We start from the raw sequence: 19,208 nt of genomic DNA, 5'->3' as shown, positions 1-19,208 counted from the left end.
CCGCGGCGGGGGCGGCGGCGGCGGGGGCGGCGGCGGCGGCGGCGAAGAGCGTCGGGGCCCCGGCCGGAGCCGGCGGGGGTTGCGGAGGCGCCGAGGTCGCCGGCCGGGCTGAGACCGCGCGGCGCTGGGGCCGGGGCGGACCGTGCCGTCCGTGTCTGGGCGGGGGGCCGGGGCGCGCGGTCCGGGGCCAGGCGGGCGCTGCTGTTTCCGCGCTTGTCCTCGTTCCTCGCGGTCGGGGCGGCGGCTGCGGGGCCTCGGCTCAGGACGTGCGGGACCGGTCTCGGCTCGGAGGCAGCATCTGCTCCCTCCCCTCCTCCAGCCCGGCTCCCCTACCTCCCCGCAGGGAGAGCCCGAAACCGGCGGGCGGGCAGCGGGACAGCCGGCGGCGGGCGGCAGCTCCGGCTCGGGCTCCGGCTCCTGCGCCTGAGCGGGCGGCGGGTTCCCATGGCAACGGCCGCGTCACCGCCGCTCGCCCCGCCCCCTGCCCGGCCTAGGCCACGCGGCTCGGGGGTCTGCGCACAGCCGGCGTTCGGGAGCGGTGGGGGCCGCTCTTCCCCTGGGCGTGGGCCCAGACGGTACTCGGAAAGTAGGTAGTGGGTCGAGGCCGGGGACGAGCAGGGGGTGTGGCGGGGAGAATGGAGGCACGTCACGTGGAGATGGCATTTGAGACTGTTCCCGGCTGCGTCGGCCCATTCTCCCGTCGTTCCCTCTTCCGGAGGGCCAGACCCTCGCTGTCTTCGCCTGCGTCCCGCGCACGGCCTCCCGTCCGGTTTGGAGCCCCGTGCTGCGGGCCGCGGCGCGCGCGCGGGGCGTGGGGGGAGGTCCAGCCCAGGGGGACGTCCCCGCGTGCCCCTCGCCAAGATGGCGGCCCCGCAGCGGAGGTCCCAGGGGCCACGGGGCGGAAGAACCCCGAAGCGTTCCTGGGGCAGGTGAGACGCAAGTAGGGGCAGGGTGCTGGTGCCACCCCTTCCCCAGGTGCCGGCGGCAGATGCCTCGGGGCTCTCAGTGTGACACTGGGGTAGCCCCATGAAGGGGGTGCTAGGATCAGCGACCTGCAGTGGTGGCGGCCGTTGTTAATGGGCCTGGAACTTTCAGGAAGGGTACACTGCACGGTTCGGGTAGTGCTGTTCGCACTTCGTCCACTGGTGATACGGTGGGGGGGTCCTCACATAACATCGGATCACCAGGACAAATGAAGGGCACGTCTTTCTTAGGCCCTTTGCTAGGAGGAAAGATCCTGACCCAGATTTACGAGGATAAAAAAAAACAACAAAACATAAGCGTAGTGAAGGGAGATCAAAAGTTCTATTTCATTAACCACCTGACTTCTTAAGTGGAGCAGAGTAAATGGATTTAAGAGTGAACAGCACTCTTGGAGAGGAAGGACAGAGAAAACTGATGACCGCTTTGTTCCTTGGGCCCCAGTATAACCAGGACACAGGCAAGTCTGGCTTCAAATGTGAGCTCCCACAGGAAAATTATCCCTGTGCAATGGCCCAGGTGTAAGGGCCTTGTAACGGCATGGGGCTGAATCTGGGCGTTTTTGACCAACTGTCATTGTTCCATTGGTGTCCCCAGAGTGAGGCTGAGCCACTCAAGCTGGGTGCTCTCCTCCATCAGACTTATGGTTCCTGTGTTTGAGGCCTCCCCGCCACTCCGTGGGACGGGTGTCCCCTGCCCCCAGGGACAGGTTCCATACTCAGTCTCTGCTGTCAGTGTAGTCTGGGCTGTCCCACCTTCGTCCTGCCTGGATGAGGGTATCAAGAAGAGAACACGTGACATTACGGCCAGTGACAGGAGAACAGGAAAGTGTACAGGAGGTAAGGGGGCAAGGAGGACCACTGGAATGGCAGCTGCAGTTCCAAACTTCAATCAGTATTTTAATTACCAAGTCTATATTTAGCAACACAACGTGGGGGGGATAAAGAGGGAGGAAGGAGTAGGTGGAGAGAGGGCCTCGGAGGAGCTGAGCCACTTTCCGCACCGGCTGCAGAGCCCTGCAGTCCTGGCCAGAGGTTCCAGGGCTTGCGCCCTTCAGAAGGCCCACAGGCGACAAGGAGTTGGCTTAAGCGGCTACAGCTCAGAGGCAGCTGCAGACCCCATCAAAGAGACACACGGCATCAGTACTGTTCTTTAATCTTCCTCTGCTCCGGAGATGGGGAAATGGGGGCCGGCCAAGGGTCTCAGGTGGGGTCAGTGTGACTGCAGGGTCACCGCGACAGCCTTGGCTGTGGCATTGAGCACGGCGGCAGGGAGCCTAGCAGCAGGGAGCGCAGCAGGGATGTCTCGGGGGACCCTCTGCATGGGCGGGATGTCGGGGCCCTCCAGCGTGTCCAGGATCCCTGAAAGCAAGAGGACGGGAGGTGAGCGACAGTTGGCCTGGCGCTGCCCTCCGAGGCTGCTTCCGTCCCCCACACCCAGGCCCTCCTGTCACTCACCCTCTACCACCTTGTGGTAGGCGAAGTGCAGATAGAGCAGGAAGAGCATGTGCAGGGCGGCCAGGGTGCCACAGAGCAGCAGCCGCTGTGTGGGGCCCACAGTCCGTGACACCAGCACTGCCACCTAGGGCCACAGGAATACAACTCAGAGGGCCCAGCTCCGAAGGCAGCAGTGTGAAGACGCTCCTGCCCCGAGCATTCAGAGCCCTCTGTGGGGTTCGGCCCAAGCCACGGGCTGTTTTCCCGAACTCCCCAGGAGGCCAGCCCACCCCTGGGAACCCTCTTGCCCAGCTTACCATGCGGAGGGTAGACAGCCCACCCACCAGCAACCAGAAGAGGTAGAAGAGGGCATGGAGGTGGATGTTGTAGGTGATGAACAAGACAATGCAGTGCCCAAAGAGGCCATAGCCCTAGGAAACAGAAGGGCGGAGAGGAAGATCACTAAAATCACTCAGGCTGGGCTGGCCTTTGAGCTCTCATGAGGACCCTGAGAAAGAAATGATCCACTGGCCAGCTCATCCCATTCCAGCCCCTGGGGCCCCAGGAGAGGTGCAGACCAAGGCCTAGCTACTCTTTTTTTAAGATTACCCTTGCCCACCACCCTGCTGGACTCCTTCTTACCAGCAGTGCCAGCATCTGGAGCATGGTGATCTGGGCGTTGCACAGGTAGGCGAGGAAGTAAATGAAGGACGAGACGCCCAGCCAGTAGCCGAAGCAGGTGCCAATGGCTGTGCCCATCAGGGTGCCCTCTCGCTGTGGGGTGAACGCTCTGCTTAGTCCTGGGAGGCCTCTCAGCCTCACCCAGGGCTTTCCTCAGGGGCTGCTTCTACCTCACTCCACCATCCTCTCCTTGGGCAGCTTTCGATTTAGTTCAGCCACCCCCCAAAGTCCTTTGTCCTGCTTACGATAATGGTGTCAGATGTCTTCATCCCATGGAGGAGAATGGCAACCAGCGTGAAGACCAGCATGAGAGGTCCATAGAGTTCACCTGCGATTTTCTGTCAACATACCAACTCATTCAGGCTGGAGGGTACAATGGCTCTTCTGTTTATGTCTTCCTAGGCTTTGCCTGGTGGCCCCACCCTCTGCCCTCATGCCTCCCCTGGCTCTTCCAGACATGCTACCTTGGGTATTCACCTGGGGGAAGTTGACCATCTTGATCGGGATCATGGACTCCAGGAGCCTGGGAGAGGAGAGGAGAGATGAGAGCCAAGGCGGCACTAGGCTATGAGGTTCTGGAGGGCCTGAATCCTATTCATCTCTAACTCCAGAGAACATGCTGGATGGTAAAGGGAGAAGAGGGGGGTAAAGACAGACAAGGAATGAGGAAATCACTTCCCTGTCCCTAAAAATGCTTCCAGGAAGGACGACCTTCTGATACCGTGCTGACACGCACGGAGAACTCAGAAAGCCTGCCCGGGGCCTTGGGAGAGCACTTGACGATTTACCTATTTGACCTGCTTCCCCTTTAAAAGACAAGCCAACCTCAGCAGAGAATGCCCAGAATTCAGGGCTGTGATGGTGAAGCCCTGGGAAAGGTCTTACTTGAGGGAACCAGTGTGTCTCCTGTCTCTTCCTGCTTACCACTCCTCAGAGCACCGCTGACCATTTTCTTGAAAAATAGCCTTGAAGTGGTATAAAAATTCCACACAGAAAGAATAAAAGTACAAGTCACTTTCCCCCACTCTCTTCTTAAGTAGCCAGCTCCTAATAACATACCTTGGATTTTGGCTAGATCTTACCTCCTCTGGGAAATCTGCCCTGTCCCACCCTCTAGTCTACTCTGGGTCAGGTGTCCTTCCTGTGGATCCCATCAGAGCAAATGAGGGCTGAACTGTAATGGCACCGGAGGGCAAGGCTCCCATCTATCTTCACCCTCTGTCTTCCATGAGACAGAACCATTACGGTGCCCAGCACAGAACATATGCTCAATAAATAGCTGCTAAGTGGTACTGGGTGTCTGATGAGCATTGCTTAAAGGATGAACAAAGAACCAAGCCAAAATCAGATCCACTTCTCGAAAAGTCATTCAACAACTAAGCACTGATACTCTGGTTTGGAGACTGTTCCGGTGCTGGGAATATAAAAAATAAAACAGAGCTTGTTTTTGAGGTGGTCTCTGGGGAGCCAGCCCCAGGAATAAGAGAGTACAGCACTGCTGAGGTGTCATCTGTTAGAGGAAAGCACAGAGTTCTCTAGGATCACCAGGAGAGAACAAACTGGGGATGGGGGTTGAGGAATGGGGAACAGAGAAGGTGACATTTGAGCTGCGTGTTGAGGGAACAAGAGTAGTCTGCTAGATAAAGAGAAGGAGGAAGGCAATGTGTTACCACCATGTCCTGTTCTGTGACTGGTAAGAGTGATGGTGTAGCTGGGAGACAGGTGCAATGATAAGGGGAGCCTCAGGGCTTGGTAGCTGGTTGTAGTTTGGATGAAGGACTAGGTATGATGAGGGCAGCTTCTATCAGGAGAAGGATTCTCACCTGCTTCGCACCTGGGCCGGCTCCACATCAAAGTAGGGTCTCAGGATGTCAATGTTGGCGTACAAGCTGAAGGCCCTGGAGGCTTGTCTCTTCCCTGCCTGCCACATCTGGAGTAAGGAAGACGGAAGTGGGGTGGGTAGGTACTGTGAGAGAGATTCTTGGCTACAGTCCCTGTTGCTCTTTTTTCTATTGGCCTTCTACATAGTTGTATTGGGTTAGACGACGTGGGGTGAACTTCAACACCAACTCCAGCACTTGGGGCCTGCCCAGGTATACTTTCCCACCTACTATGGATTCAATCTTGCTTACCTGATCCGCCACCTGCCGGCTCAGCTGTCCCTTAAAGCCCTTCATGCCCAGGAAATCCCCATCCTCTTCTTCAGCAGCGGCTGCATCAGCGTCTACTTCTTCCTCCCGCAGTCGCTGATGCAGCTCACCCATATCCTCGAAGCTGGAGCCGGAGGTATCATCCATGTTCTCCATGTCAATGACAGCTGAGCCCCCACCCTGTGAAGACAAATGGCTTCTAGAGTGCAGGATCCTTCTGCTCCATCCGTATGTCCTCCTGTATTCCTCCCAGCTTTTGGGACTTTCTTCTTCCACGGCCGGGGATATGGCTTGGAATCTGCATAGATCATGCCGCTCTCTTCCTCTCACTTGTTCTCAGAACCCTTGGTTGTCTGGCCTTTTCCCCTTTTCTAGCCTAGGAAACCTAATCCCTGTCTTGCATATATATCTTTCTGCTACCTTCCCTATCAAATCCTCAGAGGGCCGCAAAAGTGCCCATTTCCTTTGTCTTTTCCATCCCCCAAATAAGGCTGTGCACACAGCATGGTTTTAGCCAGTGCCAGTGAATACCGCCCACTCCCTCGCCACGCCTGACCCTGATCAACAAACTTGTCTCGAAAGCAAGAGCAGGCGGGCCCAGAGACAGAGGCCCTCTGGCTGCAGTACCAGTCTGGACCTTTCAGGTCAGCACTAGTCCCACAGCCTTTCGTGTACACCAAGATGCAAAAGGAGAGAACAAGTGTTGCAAATGGAGCAGACTTCCAAGCTCCCAGGGAGAGTCCCCACGACACTTCAGGACGGCTGCCAGCCCTGGGGCTGCTAGCAGCTGGAGCCTTGGGGGCGATTACCTGGATGTTTTCTTCGAACCCTCCCCATTCCGGGCCAGCCCCGCTTCGGGCGCCGCCGGCCGGCGCCGCCGTAGTTGCCATGTCCCTCGAAGGCTCCCGTCGCTGAAGCCCGCGCTAGTTCCCCGCGCGGAGGAGGAGTGGGAGAGACGTGGGCCTGAGGGACGGAGATGTCTAGGGGCGAGAAAGAGAGGTGGGTTCAGCCGGAACGCAAAAAGGAGAAACCCGGATGTTTGGCTAAAACTGACTTCCGGAAGTTGGGGACGTGGACGCAGGATGGACAGAGTCTCGCGATATTTAAGAATGCGGGAGGCGGTGCGTTGCCACGGAGACGGAAGAGGGCGGCTGGGACGCACGCGCCAGTTTTGCTGCCCCAGTCACGTGGAGGGGTTGAAGATGGCGGCAGCACGGGCGGTGCAAGAAATGCGGACCCGCGTGGTTCTAGGGGAGTTCGGGGTTCGCAATGTAAGCCTGTGGCCTTGAGCTCGGGAAGAGAAAAGAGAGTGGAACAGGGATGAGTTGGGGCGGGCTTGTCCTACCTGCCCCTTCGCAGACAGACTCGTCTCTTTTTGCTCTAGGTTCATACCACCGACTTTCCCGGTAACTATTCGGGCTATGATGATGCCTGGGACCAAGACCGCTTCGAGAAGGTGGGTGGGGCTGGAGAGGGTATTAGGAACGGACCCTGTGATCTTAGCAGCTTGTGTCGTGGAAGCAGCCCTTGGGGTTCGCTCGGTTTATAAATCGTTTATTGAGCAACGTGTTCGGAGTTCCGTGTACACGGTTTTTGCTCTGTTCGGCGAACAAGCTGTTTAATTTTGTCGAAGAGCGCGCATAAATGATTTCAGTATAATGTGGTAAAGGTGGTTCGTAGCGATAAGGACAATCAGGGGTGGGGTGATCCCGCAGACGCACTTAATCTAGAATGGAAAGCGGGGCAGCGGTCTGGAAGATCTACTTCCTGAAGAGGACATCTGAATTGAGCCCTGAACGATGAGTAAAATTTGAGAACAGGGGAGGGGGGAGGAGAAACTAAGACTTAGAAGCTAAATGATAAAGGCTTTGTAAACTGTTCTGGGAATGTCCTAGCAGTTTATTATTGCTAGAATGTAAAGTGCTAGCATGAGTGGTAGGCAAGATCGAAGTGCATCTTAGACGCTGATAGGGAGCTTTTGAAGAGCTCTGAAGCAGATGTGAAATGATTTGCAGCCGTAATGGCTGGGAGAGAATGAATCAAAGATCAAATAGGGCACTCAGATTTGTGACAGGATTGCATACAGGAGCGGAGGTTGAAGGCATGAACTAAGATTATAATGAGGAAAATAGAGCAAAGGGGAGATAGAAGGTAATTTGGTCATTGCTTTGATGTCGGCTGTGAGGAGGGAGTGTAAAATGACCTAGCTTGAGGAACTGCTTTAATGGATGGTGGTGCCATTTACTGATGAGAAATAGGTCTGGGGAAGGGGAATGATGCTGCACTAAGTTTCCTGTATGTGGAGAAATCTAGCAGGCTAGTAGAACGTGTGTTTGAAATGAGATCAGAAGTGAGATAAATTTGGAAGTTTTCAGTACATGTTAAAACCATGAATGTGATTGAGGTCACTTTGGAGAGAGACAAAAATCTCGGAAATAGTGACGTTTATGGAGTTGGTAGAAGATAGTGAATTTAGGATTCAGGAGGAGGAAGAGAACCAGAAGATTAGTGCTCAGAAACCAAGGCAGACTTTGAAAATGGAGGGATTCTATCAATGCCGAATGCAACAGAGGAGTCTAGTAAGGTAAGGATTGAGTAGTGTCAACTAGATGAAGCAGTATGGAAGCCTGTTCTCTAGTGGAACAGTCTCTGGATGGTCTGGCTGGAGGCCATAATACAGAGGATTTTAAATGAATAGAGGATAAAAACAGGGAGACTTTTCAAGAAACTATTATAATAAAGGATTGGGAGAGAAAGGAACTTCTGTGAGGGACATCTGGCCAAAGGGAGGTTCTTGGGTGAGAACACTGGGGGGGAGTATCCAGGGGGAGGGTACTGACTCCACAGTGCATTTTCTGTCCCTGCAGAATTTCCGTGTGGATGTGGTGCACCTGGATGAAAACTCATTGGAGTTCGACATGGTGGGAATTGATGCGGCCATTGCCAATGCTTTTCGACGCATTTTATTAGCTGAGGTATTTATCGGTGGGCGTAGTGGCAAGGGTGGAGTTGCATGGGAAATTGTGTCATCACCTTACTTGGAGGATTCTCAAGTTGCCCCTTTCCTTTGGTTTTCTTGCAGTTTTGCTGAACATTCCTCCTGCTCATTCCTCATAAACTTTTCATCAAGGAAGAGGTCCCCCCATGTCAGGAAGTGGGAGTAAATGGGGAGTCTGTAGGGTTTCTGTAGCTGAATGATTGTTTTCTTGGGCAGGTGCCAACCATGGCTGTGGAAAAGGTCCTGGTGTACAACAACACATCCATTGTTCAGGATGAGATCCTTGCTCATCGCTTGGGGCTCATTCCCATTCATGCTGATCCCCGTCTTTTTGAGTATCGGAACCAAGGTCAGTGTTTGAGAAAATGAAATTGTGGCAAAATGGGAACAGCTCTCTTCCGAAGTTGATTCTAGAGTCATGCAGCCTCTGTTCAAATCCTGGATTGACTACTGTATGACCGTGAGCAAGTTCCTAATGTTTTGGTACATCAGTTGTTGGGATCTGTGTGAACACTTGCCCTTGGCTTTCTGAAATTTGTCCAGAGGATTAAATGGTCAATGTAGAGTAATGCACACAGTGTAGTGCCTGGCGCCCAAACATTCAGTCGTTCTTTAAGAGCTGCCACTTCCATCTTTTGTTCAGGAGATGAAGAAGGCACAGAGATAGATACCCTGCAGTTTCGGCTTCAGGTCAGGTGCACACGGAACCCCCATGCTGCTAAAGATTCCTCTGACCCCAACGAACTCTATGTGAACCACAAAGGTGAGTAGTGGTAGGGTGAGCAAGAAGGCCCACCCCTTGCTGGGTGCTAGTTTTAAGGACTGAGGTTTTCCTGATGTGCTTTCTCCAGTGTACACCAGGCACATGACATGGGTGCCCCTGGGGAATCAGGCTGACCTCTTCCCAGAGGGCACCATCAGACCAGTGCACGATGATATTCTCATTGCCCAACTGCGGCCTGGCCAGGAGATTGACCTGCTCATGCACTGTGTCAAGGGCATTGGTAAGAACCCTGCGGGCTGCCTGGGGCAGGAGGGTAGTGTGACTACATTGGGGCGAGGTGTGACTAAGGGGCTCAGCTGAGAGGTCCTGACAGGCAGAAAGCCAGTGGGCCTCTGCTCTTAGGGGCTTGTCTAACGTGAAGGTGTCCCCGCAGGCTCTGATTTTGGTCTTCCCTCCAGGCAAAGATCATGCCAAGTTTTCACCTGTGGCAACAGCCAGTTACAGGCTCCTGCCGGACATCACCCTGCTTGAGCCTGTGGAAGGGGAGGCAGCCGAGGAGCTGAGCCAGTGCTTCTCACCTGGGGTCATTGAAGTGCAAGAAGCCCAAGGTAGGACATCTGGGATGCCAGATGCATTCAGGTCAGGACCTAAAGTATATTTTCTATGAAGGCAGCAGAAAGAAAAGCTCGGGGCTCGTGTACTGAGAATAGTTGTTTTCATTAGGTAAAAAGGTGGCTAGAGTTGCCAATCCCCGCCTAGATACCTTCAGCAGGGAAGTGTTCCGGAACGAGAAGCTGAAGAAGCTTGTACGACTTGCTCGGGTTCGCGACCACTACATCTGTGAGTATCGGGTTGCGGGGGGGGGCGCAGGGGGGCGCAGGCAGGTGGGTGGCGCCGCAGCTTCCGTGGAGTCCCGGTCGGAAGCAGGCAGGGACGTAGCCCGGGAGCCGGTGCGGGCCCGCGTGGGCTCAGGGGTCCCTCTGCTTGCCAGTCTCTGTCGAGTCAACAGGGGTGCTGCCGCCAGCCGTGCTAGTGAGCGAAGCCATCAAGGTACTGATGGGGAAGTGCCGGCGCTTCTTGGATGAACTGGATGCAGTTCAGACGGACTGAGGTTTGCACCGGACTTCTCGGCACGGCTGGGCTGCTCCTGAGCCAAGCTGAAGATTTCGGGTCCGGACCTGCCCTCACAGGACTGCCCCAGAGTCCGGTGTGACTGGAGGTCCTGGGTTTTCTGGGACAATTCTAGCCTTATTTTCAGTCAATACATTTTGCTGCATGTGCCACAAAACGTCACCTCGTGCCTTCGTAAGGCCATCATGTAAAATTCACATCCAAAATAAAACTCCTTTTGTCAGAGACTACTTCCTGGGTTTTAGCCCCAAAAGTACGGGGCCTCCCCTCAGAAGAGGTTTGGCATTATTTAGCCCTTGGGAACACTGGCTTCAGGTGTCACTGCAGGTCAGGGCCAAGTCCGTCTGAAGCCTTAAGAGAAATGCCAAATTGAGGTGGTTTCTGGGGGCTCAGCTGGACCACAGAAAGCTACTGTGTGCCACTTACCATTTCCTGGATCATCAGAGGGAGTGTCTGAGGAAAAAGGATGGTCCGCAGCCATCAAGTCACCCTGCTATCAAGTGTCACACAAGGGTGGGTACCTGGCTGGCTCAGTCAGTAGAGCAGGTGACACTTACCTCAGGATTGTAAAATTCAAGCCCCACCTTGGGTGTAGAGATTACTTAAAAATAAGATCTTAAAAAAAAAAAAAAGTCCCACAAGGAACAGGAGCAATTCCCTTTGGACAGTCCCTCCGAGTCCAGCCCAGCAGCCACAGAGGACGCCGGGAGAGTGGTATGGGCAGCCTGGTCTAGGTCTGTCGGGAACAGAAATCTTTTTCTGGCTGGCATACTATTTGAGAAAGCTGGTCCATCAGTCACAGCTCTTCCTGTCCAGTCCCCTTGGCAGGATATGCTCATGAGCAGTGACACTAGAGGTCACTGGTTTGAAAAAGGCAGATGGGGCCCTTTCTGTATGAAACTGAGATCTTTACTGACATGCAGATGTGCTTTAGAGTTAATGTTTCTACAAAAAGTTCTATAAACAATAGAAAACCTCTAGCATGAAGTCACAGGATGTTAAAAATCTTACAGCACAATAAATACAACTATGCCCTCCACAGCCCCAACCAGAGAGGAGGAGTAGGCAGCCATCGGGTTTGCAGGGAGACCTACTTGGAGGCGGCCTTCACAGTGGACAGGAAGCGGCCCAAAGCACCGCTCAGGAAGAGGGCATGGGGCAAATCTGTGCCACAGAAACAGCTCCACAGGACCCCAAGTCCTGTTTCCGCAGGCTCGCCTCTCTCCAACCCTGCCCGGGTGCCACCAGCTCACAGCTGTAGCTTGCGCCCAGGCTGTTCTGCTCGGTACCCCCCAGAAACCCTCGTGTCAATGGGCTGCATGGATGACAGGCCTCCTCCTACAGAACGCAGACGCTCTATCTGCTTTCCGTACAGATTAAGGCTGTCTATGGCCAGCAGGGACTCAAGGCTAGGGTCCTGCATTCATGTCCCCTCTGCTTACAGGGCCATCCAGTGACCTCTAGAACAGAGTGAAGCCTCACAATACAGGTTGTGATAGGAAGGCATATGTTCTTTTCTTTTGGAAATGGTCCATGAGAGTGACCAGGGACCTGAAAGACCATGAGATTTTTGAAGGCACCTGGACCCAACTAGTCCGAGAAGAGACCAGTGGCTTTGCTAGCTGCTCATCACAGACAGAGCCTAGCTGGTCTACGTTCTCCTCCGATGCCAACGGCATCACACGACACTAGGTAGGGTACCGTGGCTCTTATGCCTGAGTGGATCCCGGGGCTGGGGAAACCGCGCTGAGGGACTGCACGGAATACGTGCGAATACGTGTGAACTCCAAGGGGATGTCAGAAAGCACTGCAGATCCTGGCCCAGCTGTGGTCCCTGATGGTACTACACTTGACACTGCGTCCAGAGCTTGGCGGCAGCCTGTACCGGGGATCCCATCAGGTGACCAGATTCTTGCTCAAAACAAAGAGAGGGAACCGGTCACATTCAGTTCAGCACTCAGCACCTGACCCAGACATGCCCCTGGGGGACGGGGAAGGTTCTCTGCCAGCCCAGCAGTAAGGGGGCTCAGGGGCACTTGCAGCGGCCCAGGAGGAACTCTCTGGCGCAAGCAGTGCGGACCGAGCCCCTGTGCAAGCCTGGCTAGTCGCAGCGTTGGGTGTTAGCACCCCGAGTTACCACTCTACACGGGTGTATGGCTACATGGGGGCGGGAGGGCTTGGGGAGTAGGGCCAGTCTGCTCTAGCTTTTCTTTCTTGGAAAAGTTGAAACTCCAAGTAGAAGGGGAGATAGCTGGGAGATCCAGACGGAATGGTGTGAGCATGAACTCCCTTTCTTGATACCTCAGGTATTGTTACTTCTGCCCTGCACCGGGCCCCCTCTCTCCAGCTCCAGACCTGGATCTCTCTCCAGGCTGACAGTGGTGCAAAGTGAGGTGGCAGTGGAGAGGGGCCTAGAGATTAGCTACGAAGGGGAAGAAGAGATGACAATAAAGGCCGAGGAAGAATGCCCAAAAGTTTGATTCAGGGTTCAAAGATGGTGGCCAGGCCACCCTCCTCGTTGTCCAGCACCTCCGTCTCCAGCATTGGCTTCGTTTTTTTGAAAAGTGAGGGAAGATTCTTAATGTGAACTTCTTTTCGGAACTGCTCTCCCAAGGGTTTCTGTGGAAAACAAATAAGAAGAATTGATGCTGGGCCCTGAGTAGCGGGTTGTTTGAAAGATCATGACTGGGACACCTGGGTGGCTCAGTCGGTTCAGCATCTGCCTTCGGCTCAGGTCATGATCCCAGGGTCCCGGGATCGAGTCCCACACATCGGGCTCCCAGGGTCCCAGGATCGAGTCCCACACATCGGGCTCCTTGCTCAATGGGGAGCCTGCTTCTCCCTCTCCCTCTGCCTGTGCTCTCTCTCTCTCTGACAAATAAATAAAATCTATTAAAAAAAATTAAAAGAAAGAGCATGACTCCAGCTGGTCTCTGGTCTGCACAGACACATGGTCTACGAAGACCACAAGGGTGGGTGCAGCCGGTTGGGAGCACTAGCGGAGGCATTACGGGAGGCGCGGGACCTACCCCGATGCAGCCAGCAATGAGGCGTTTGAATTGGTCCTTCCGGCGCTTGTCAGCCACTTTCTGCAGAGAGGGGTTCAACAGCTTGCAGTCAAACTGGTCCAGAGAGTCCTTCTGTATGTCCGGGATCTGCTCCATCACAGCTCTGATCTCCAGGTACCTGGGACGCTGTGGAGTGGGGGTATATAAAACTACGCCATGGCGCAGGCGGGGCCCTGCCACCTTTCCCATCCCCTGCCACACCCATGTCTCGAGGCGGCACCAGCTGCCGACTTTTATGACGGCCCCACTGCCCGGGAGCAGGCCCCGAGGGCTGAAGCTGCAGCGCACCCGGCCTCCCTGCTGTCTCACTCACCAGTGCCTCGTAGATCTGGAAGGCCAGGTGCACCAGGGAAGCCATGCAGCCGTCATGCTGCCCGTGCGTCTGTAAGCCCTTCAGCACACTGGTGAAAAGCCACGTGACAGCATCTGCGAGCAGTGTCCCTGACAGCACCTGGGGACACAGCTGTGCTCAGGGCCAAAGGGGTACCCTCAGAGAGCCCCAGCAACCCAATTCTTCCAACCGAATGAATCCTCATGGCCCCAGCCTCTCGTAAGGGGTGAGGAGAAGGGGTGAATAACCATACTTGTTTGAGCAGAGGCCAGCAGAGCTGGGTGGTCGTCCTCTGGCAGGACAGAGTATCCTTCCAGGCAAGGGAATTGAAGGCTGTAATTAATAGCGCCGTACAAACATCCTAGCGGGAAAGGATGAAGGATTACAATGAGAAAATGAACACAATTTTCTGAGTAGGCCTATGCACGAGGAGCTAGAGTTTTCATAGGTAAACAGGAACATGATAAAAGCAGCTACTGAAGACGAGCTTATTCCCTCTCTGTGTATCAGGTACTCAAAAAGAAGAAAAAACAATCCATACAGAAGAGAAAACCTATGTGTAAGGAGACCAAGCTCAGGCTGGGGGGGGCGGGGCTGAACACCATAACATGCCCGTGTGTTTTTCTGAAAGCCTTTGCCCATGCCGGCATGGGAGACACCTTGACCTCTCCCACTGTTTTCTGGGGGCTTTAGGAACCAGGAACTTAACCCATATAAAGTGGCATTACCCAAAAGAATTCTTTGATGGCATCACAGGTTGAGAAAAGTGGAAGCTGGCGCCATACCCGGAAAGCAGAAAAACCTCCCCTGCCCGCCCCCTACCCACCTCATGCTTCATTAGACATTTGCCCAGGTCTGTAAGCTCCGTCATGGTGGAGGGGGCGACCTCTGTGGCCATCATCTCTTCATCTGTAAGCAGAGAGCAGAATGTTAAGCTCCATCTTTTCGGAACAGAGAAGAGCAGGCCACCACGTAAGGGAAAGCTGAGTACCCCAGGTTGACTGGTAGATGAGCAGTCCTGAGACAGCCCCCCAGCTGCCTGAGAGGCGCAGAAGCCCCTGCCCATGGCAGGTCTAGAGATGCACCTGGCTGAAGTTTGAAAAATAGTGGGAAACAGGAGATTCTCTGAACAGTTACTCAAAAAGCTGCAAACACTGAGGATCTTTTGTGGTTGAAGTATTTGAAGACCCCACTGCAGCAGGCACTGACTTAGTTCCTGGGGATGTAACAGGAATAGGATGAAGTCCCTTCCCTGATGGGAGTTTACATCCTAGTTAGGGAAACGGAATACATGAAGCAAAACAATGTCAGGCAGTGTTAAGTGCTATGAAGAAAAACAGAGCAAAGGAAGAACACAGAGTGGCTGGCTGGAGTGGCTAGTTTTTCTAAGTTGGTCATGGAAGACCTTTCAGAGGTGACATGTGAATGAGGCAAGGGGACAGGCCATGGATACAGTTGGGAGAAGAGTTATTCTAGCGGAGGAAACAGCAAGGGCAAAGGCAGTCCGGTGGGAGTATGCTGGAGGAATACAGCAAAAGGGCCAGCAAAGAGATAAACCAGGTGGACATCTCCCCTAGCGCAGACTGCTGGGGAAACCGTTTCTACACGAGCTGACCTGGATACAGAAGGGACAGTATTTCGGAGTCTAACGGCAGACCTCTGGAGGGCCACACAGCAGGCTCACTTACCATCTCCATCTGTAGGGGGTGCAGTACCATGGTCAGCACTTTTCTTTGAAACACAGCACACCGCTAAAGCAAGAAAGTGGGGTTACTGGGCTTACTGCCACCAGATAACAGCCACCTCTGGCCAATAAATCCCAAACGGTCTTCAGGGCAGATGAAGATGGGGGAAAGTGGGGCACTGTCCAGGTACAAAATCACCTTCATCAGCAGAAATAAAGGTTTGACCAGACTGCTCTGGTCCCCTTTAAGTTCAATTAACTAGAGGGAAATGACAGAATTTTCTGAGAGTAGGTGACCAGGAGAGAATGGCTGATACGGATTTGGTCTGCTACGGATCTCAAACAAATGAAATGACCGAAAAAGAAAAAAGAAAATTAGCCACCTTCATGCCCAAGTTTTAAAAATTTTCCCTATTTTGGGGCGCCTGGGTGGCTTAGGCGTTAAGCGTCTGCCCGGCTCAGGTCATGACCCCAGGGTCCTGGGATCGAGTCCCACATCGGGCTCCCTGCTCAGCGGGAAGCCTGCTTCTCCCTCTCCCACTCTCCCTGTTTGTGTTCCCTCTCTCTGTGTCTCTGTCAAATAAATAAATAAAATCTTTAAAAAAAAAAATTTTTTTCCCCCTATTTTGACAAAACTAGGAAGTTACTCCTACCATCAATCCAAATTTCTCCTGCTATTTTAGACCATTCCCGCATATTCTGGTCTTACAAATACAAACACAATACAGTTTAAAATTCATAGAATGTCCTTAAGTTGATTTAAGGACTACCTGGCTTCTACCTAGTTAATTATTTCTTAATCGATCTGTCAGTAATGCTGTAAACATGCCTTAATGGGTTTGGGTGAGCAACCAGTTCTTTTTCCAGAAAAAGTCTTCCCTACTACCCCTACATCCCACATGCCACTTACTGATTAGGTCCATGACTTCTCGGGTTAACATCCTCACCAGTTGTTCTTCTAACATCTCTTGAGACTCTGGGTTGTCATCTGCGGTGTCATCTTCCCCACTGCAGGAAAGCAGGGGGCCAAGTTCCACAGGAGTGCAAAAGAGGGAAGGACAAGGAAAACAGTGACCCTAACCAGACCCTCTGTGCTCACTTCCTTCTCCTGGCTTCCTTTGGTCTACATTCCACACAAATGCTGGGAATGGGACAACAATGATCCACTGAGGTAGACGTTATTACTTGACTGTATCCAGTTGGCTAGAGGTACTGGATCAAAATCCAAAGTGGGTAAGGATGTCTCAGCACCCTCCTCAGGCAGCTGAAGATCCCCCCTATAAAGGCCTGACCGGAGTATGCCTAACGGTCACAGACAAGCAGGCTCCCATCTAGGCTGAGAACGGCCATAACCTGCTGCTTTCTAGCCCTGAACGGCAGCGTTTTCCACCAAGAGATGAGATGCTCCTTACCACAGCAGGCTCCTCTGGTTGATGACTTGCCATTTCTGGGAAAGCCTCTGGGAAAACAAAAGGGAAATAATGCTGATAGTGGGGAGGAGGTTGAAACAGATAATATCTAAGGTCCACTTCATGATTAGAATGAGCCGAGGAGGATTCTAGGTCTCAATGACAGAGCCCTGGGAAGCCCCACAAGGTTAAACCAGCAGATGTGGTTTCTAGAACCTCTCCCACGCCCATGACGAGGACAGGGTATCCTTGGAAAGAATCAAAGATACTCCAGAATTCCCAGGTCTCTCTGGACACTGTTCTCCACCTAGCTGGTCCTTTTGCTTAATCCTACAGTCAGGGAAAGAGACCCAGGGAAGGCACTCCCCTGACCACCTTTCCTCAGTTAACTGGAGGTCAGGAGCAGAACTGGAGTCTGCAGGTCTTCATGGGCAACTGAACCAGTTTAGTTCTTGGGGGGTGCTCAATCCGCTGCAGCAAGCAAAGCCTGCTGTGTTGGGACCGCTGCACAGACCTCTGAACAGGGCCAGGAGACAACACTTTCAGGAACTCCTGACTTGCAAGACTCATGAGAGGCCAACCTGCCTGAGGGTCCTCTTTGCTCCCCTTTCTGACCAATCTCTTACCATGTGGAGGTAGGTGAAAAGAGGTCCAAGGATTGGAGACACCAGGGCTTCGTAGTGCTCCGGGGGACAGAAGAGCACCAGAGGCTTCACAAAGACCCATGGCGCGGCGGGTTAAGAAGTTTTAGCACATGAGCACAGACCCCTCTCATTCTAAGGCACCCCACTCCTGCCACGTAGCAGGATATCCCCATGGGCAGAGTCAACCCCCAAAGGACCTGCAAGATGCCAAGGACATTCTATGTTAATAGGCAAAACTCCGGGGCGCCTGGGTGGCTCAGTCGGTGAAGCGTCTGCCTTCAGCTCAGGTCATGATCTCAGGGTCCTGGGATCGAGTCCCGCATCGGGCTCCCTGCTCAGCAGGGAGTCTGCTTCTCCCTCTCACTCTGCCCCTCCCCTCCACTTGTGCTCTCTCTCTCTAATAAATCAGTAAAATCTTAAAAACAAAAACAAAAATCTTCAATCTCTTCCAAAACCCCGGGCTGCTCAGGAATGGATACACATTATAGGCTGCACATTACAGACACTTATTTGCCCAGAAGGAAAAAAAGAGGAGGAACACTCTCCTTTGCTAGTCTCCTTATAACTTCAGGGAAGAAAGATACTCTCAAAAACATTTAAAGAAAAAAAAAAAAAGAGTCCAAATGAGAATGAAGTATGAGAAGAAGCACCCGATAGGATGTAGAAAAGAGATTAAAAAACCAAAAAAACCTTTATCTTTCCTATTTCCAAGAAGTGGGATGGTCAAGATTTACCCCTAAGGAAAACACTTTCCAGCCCCGCTGGCCTGCCTTCCTGTTTTTCCTGCATTTCCGCCAATCTTCTCGTCCACTTCCTGTGGTTATCACACAGTTGGATAAATGATCCCATCTATTCCACCTGCTCAGCTCTGTCTCCTCTGGTGCCTGAAAGCTGCTCCTGTCTGCAACCCTCCGGCCCTTTGGGTTTTGGGTTATCTAAGGACTTTGGAAAGGATATGAAGCATGGGTCTGAGTCGGTAGTCAGGAATATTGTTCAAGTTGACAAAGGCCGAGCTGAGGAGCTGAGTAGCAAGGTGCTCCACAGTGTAGAAGTCCTGCTGCATGGAAGGACCCGCCTTCCCGAGAATATGGAAACTGTAAGGGAAAATCATGGCCAGTGACAAACCCCACCTTTGTCCCTGCCAGCCCCGAATGCCCCAGGAATTTCTAGCCTATGCTAAGACTTCTCAGCTAGAAAAGCAATTGCATTTGGTTCGTAAGAGACCTTTGGCTCAATCAGTAATGCACCCCTCACCCGCCTTTAAGGGAACTTGATAGTAGATTTAGCATCTTTTTAAAGAGAGATGTTGGCACCCAAGATCAACAGTAGCCTTCATTACTTCATAAGCAATATGGATTTACAACACAGTCTCTTTTGGTTAGCCTGGCTGACCGGAGCACTGGGTGAGTGAGGACAATGTCTGGGGTGTGGTGTGCTATGGGAGGGCCGGTTACCTCCCCATCCTACAACCAGGACCCAAAGACAAAGTCTGGCTAGCGGCCTCCAGAGTCCTATTCAAAGTAGCTGAGTAGTGAGGGCTCTGAGAAAATGCAGCCTCACTCACTGGATCTTATACTGTGGTCTCAGCATTTTATGCACCGGAAGCAGACAAGTTAGGCATAAAATCTCAAGTCATGGCTAGGGCGGAGACACATATGACAATTATAAAAAAGCAAATGCAAGAAAGCCAGCCAATTCATTTCGGTGTGACACTAGAATCATTGGCTTCCTGTCAAATTTTGGCCTCATCTTACCTGTGCACTAGACTTCTACATCAGAAGTCCTATCCATGGCATTCCTATACTATGCGTGTCTAAAAAGAGACTAGAGAGAAACAGCATTGGTTTCTTACCAGTTTTCATAGAGGGTGCAGAAGAAACGCTGCATTCTTTCCAAGACCGTTTTGTAGACAGGAGAGTCATTCAGTTCCAAGAGAGGTTGAGGTAAGCCTACAGAGAGAGATGGGTCGGG

At 53.0% G+C, this 19,208-nt stretch overlaps 3 protein-coding genes and 1 long non-coding RNA gene across 5 annotated transcripts in view; 2 read left to right on the top strand and 2 right to left on the bottom strand.

The window, feature by feature from the left end:
* Positions 1–401: 401 nt before the first annotated feature.
* Positions 402–4,390, top strand: LOC118555738 (uncharacterized). Its single transcript, XR_004927133.2, has 2 exons — positions 402–586; positions 3,501–4,390. It is a non-coding gene; the product is annotated as an uncharacterized LOC118555738 (long non-coding RNA).
* On the bottom strand, positions 1,855–6,307 carry YIPF3 (Yip1 domain family member 3). Its single transcript, XM_036124014.2, has 9 exons — positions 6,058–6,307; positions 5,231–5,428; positions 4,922–5,028; positions 3,576–3,621; positions 3,344–3,436; positions 3,060–3,191; positions 2,735–2,848; positions 2,439–2,562; positions 1,855–2,342 (listed from the first exon to the last, which is right to left on the bottom strand). Exons 1-9 carry the CDS (start codon positions 6,136–6,138, stop codon positions 2,194–2,196), a joined length of 1,044 nt encoding a protein of 347 aa, XP_035979907.2. The 5' UTR covers positions 6,139–6,307; the 3' UTR covers positions 1,855–2,193.
* A 64-nt stretch (positions 6,308–6,371) lies between these two features.
* POLR1C (RNA polymerase I and III subunit C) lies at positions 6,372–10,331 on the top strand. Its single transcript, XM_036124012.2, has 9 exons — positions 6,372–6,519; positions 6,633–6,704; positions 8,116–8,223; positions 8,463–8,595; positions 8,890–9,009; positions 9,098–9,250; positions 9,429–9,578; positions 9,694–9,810; positions 9,962–10,331. The coding sequence occupies exons 1-9, from the start codon at positions 6,451–6,453 to the stop codon at positions 10,078–10,080; spliced, it is 1,041 nt and encodes a 346-aa protein (XP_035979905.2). The 5' UTR covers positions 6,372–6,450; the 3' UTR covers positions 10,081–10,331.
* Positions 10,332–12,561: 2,230 nt separating this feature from the next.
* Positions 12,562–19,208, bottom strand: part of XPO5 (exportin 5) — a 51,498-nt gene continuing 44,851 nt past the window's right edge. For both annotated transcript variants that reach the window (XM_036123976.2, XM_036123977.2), the window contains 11 exons: positions 19,090–19,186; positions 18,195–18,331; positions 17,220–17,317; positions 16,597–16,643; positions 16,095–16,192; positions 15,189–15,251; positions 14,327–14,409; positions 13,754–13,861; positions 13,483–13,620; positions 13,131–13,295; positions 12,562–12,720 (listed from right to left, as the gene is read on the bottom strand). In XM_036123976.2, coding sequence (XP_035979869.2) covers positions 12,583–12,720; positions 13,131–13,295; positions 13,483–13,620; positions 13,754–13,861; positions 14,327–14,409; positions 15,189–15,251; positions 16,095–16,192; positions 16,597–16,643; positions 17,220–17,317; positions 18,195–18,331; positions 19,090–19,186 — 1,172 coding nt within the window. In that variant the 3' untranslated portion in view covers positions 12,562–12,582. The remainder of the gene's footprint in view (positions 12,721–13,130; positions 13,296–13,482; positions 13,621–13,753; positions 13,862–14,326; positions 14,410–15,188; positions 15,252–16,094; positions 16,193–16,596; positions 16,644–17,219; positions 17,318–18,194; positions 18,332–19,089; positions 19,187–19,208) is intronic.

This window comes from Halichoerus grypus, chromosome 9 (genome assembly GCF_964656455.1).
Source record: "Halichoerus grypus chromosome 9, mHalGry1.hap1.1, whole genome shotgun sequence".
Taxonomy (NCBI): domain Eukaryota; kingdom Metazoa; phylum Chordata; class Mammalia; order Carnivora; family Phocidae; genus Halichoerus; species Halichoerus grypus.
The sequence above is the reverse complement of the archived record's forward strand: the minus strand, read 5'-3'. Positions and strand labels throughout refer to the sequence as shown.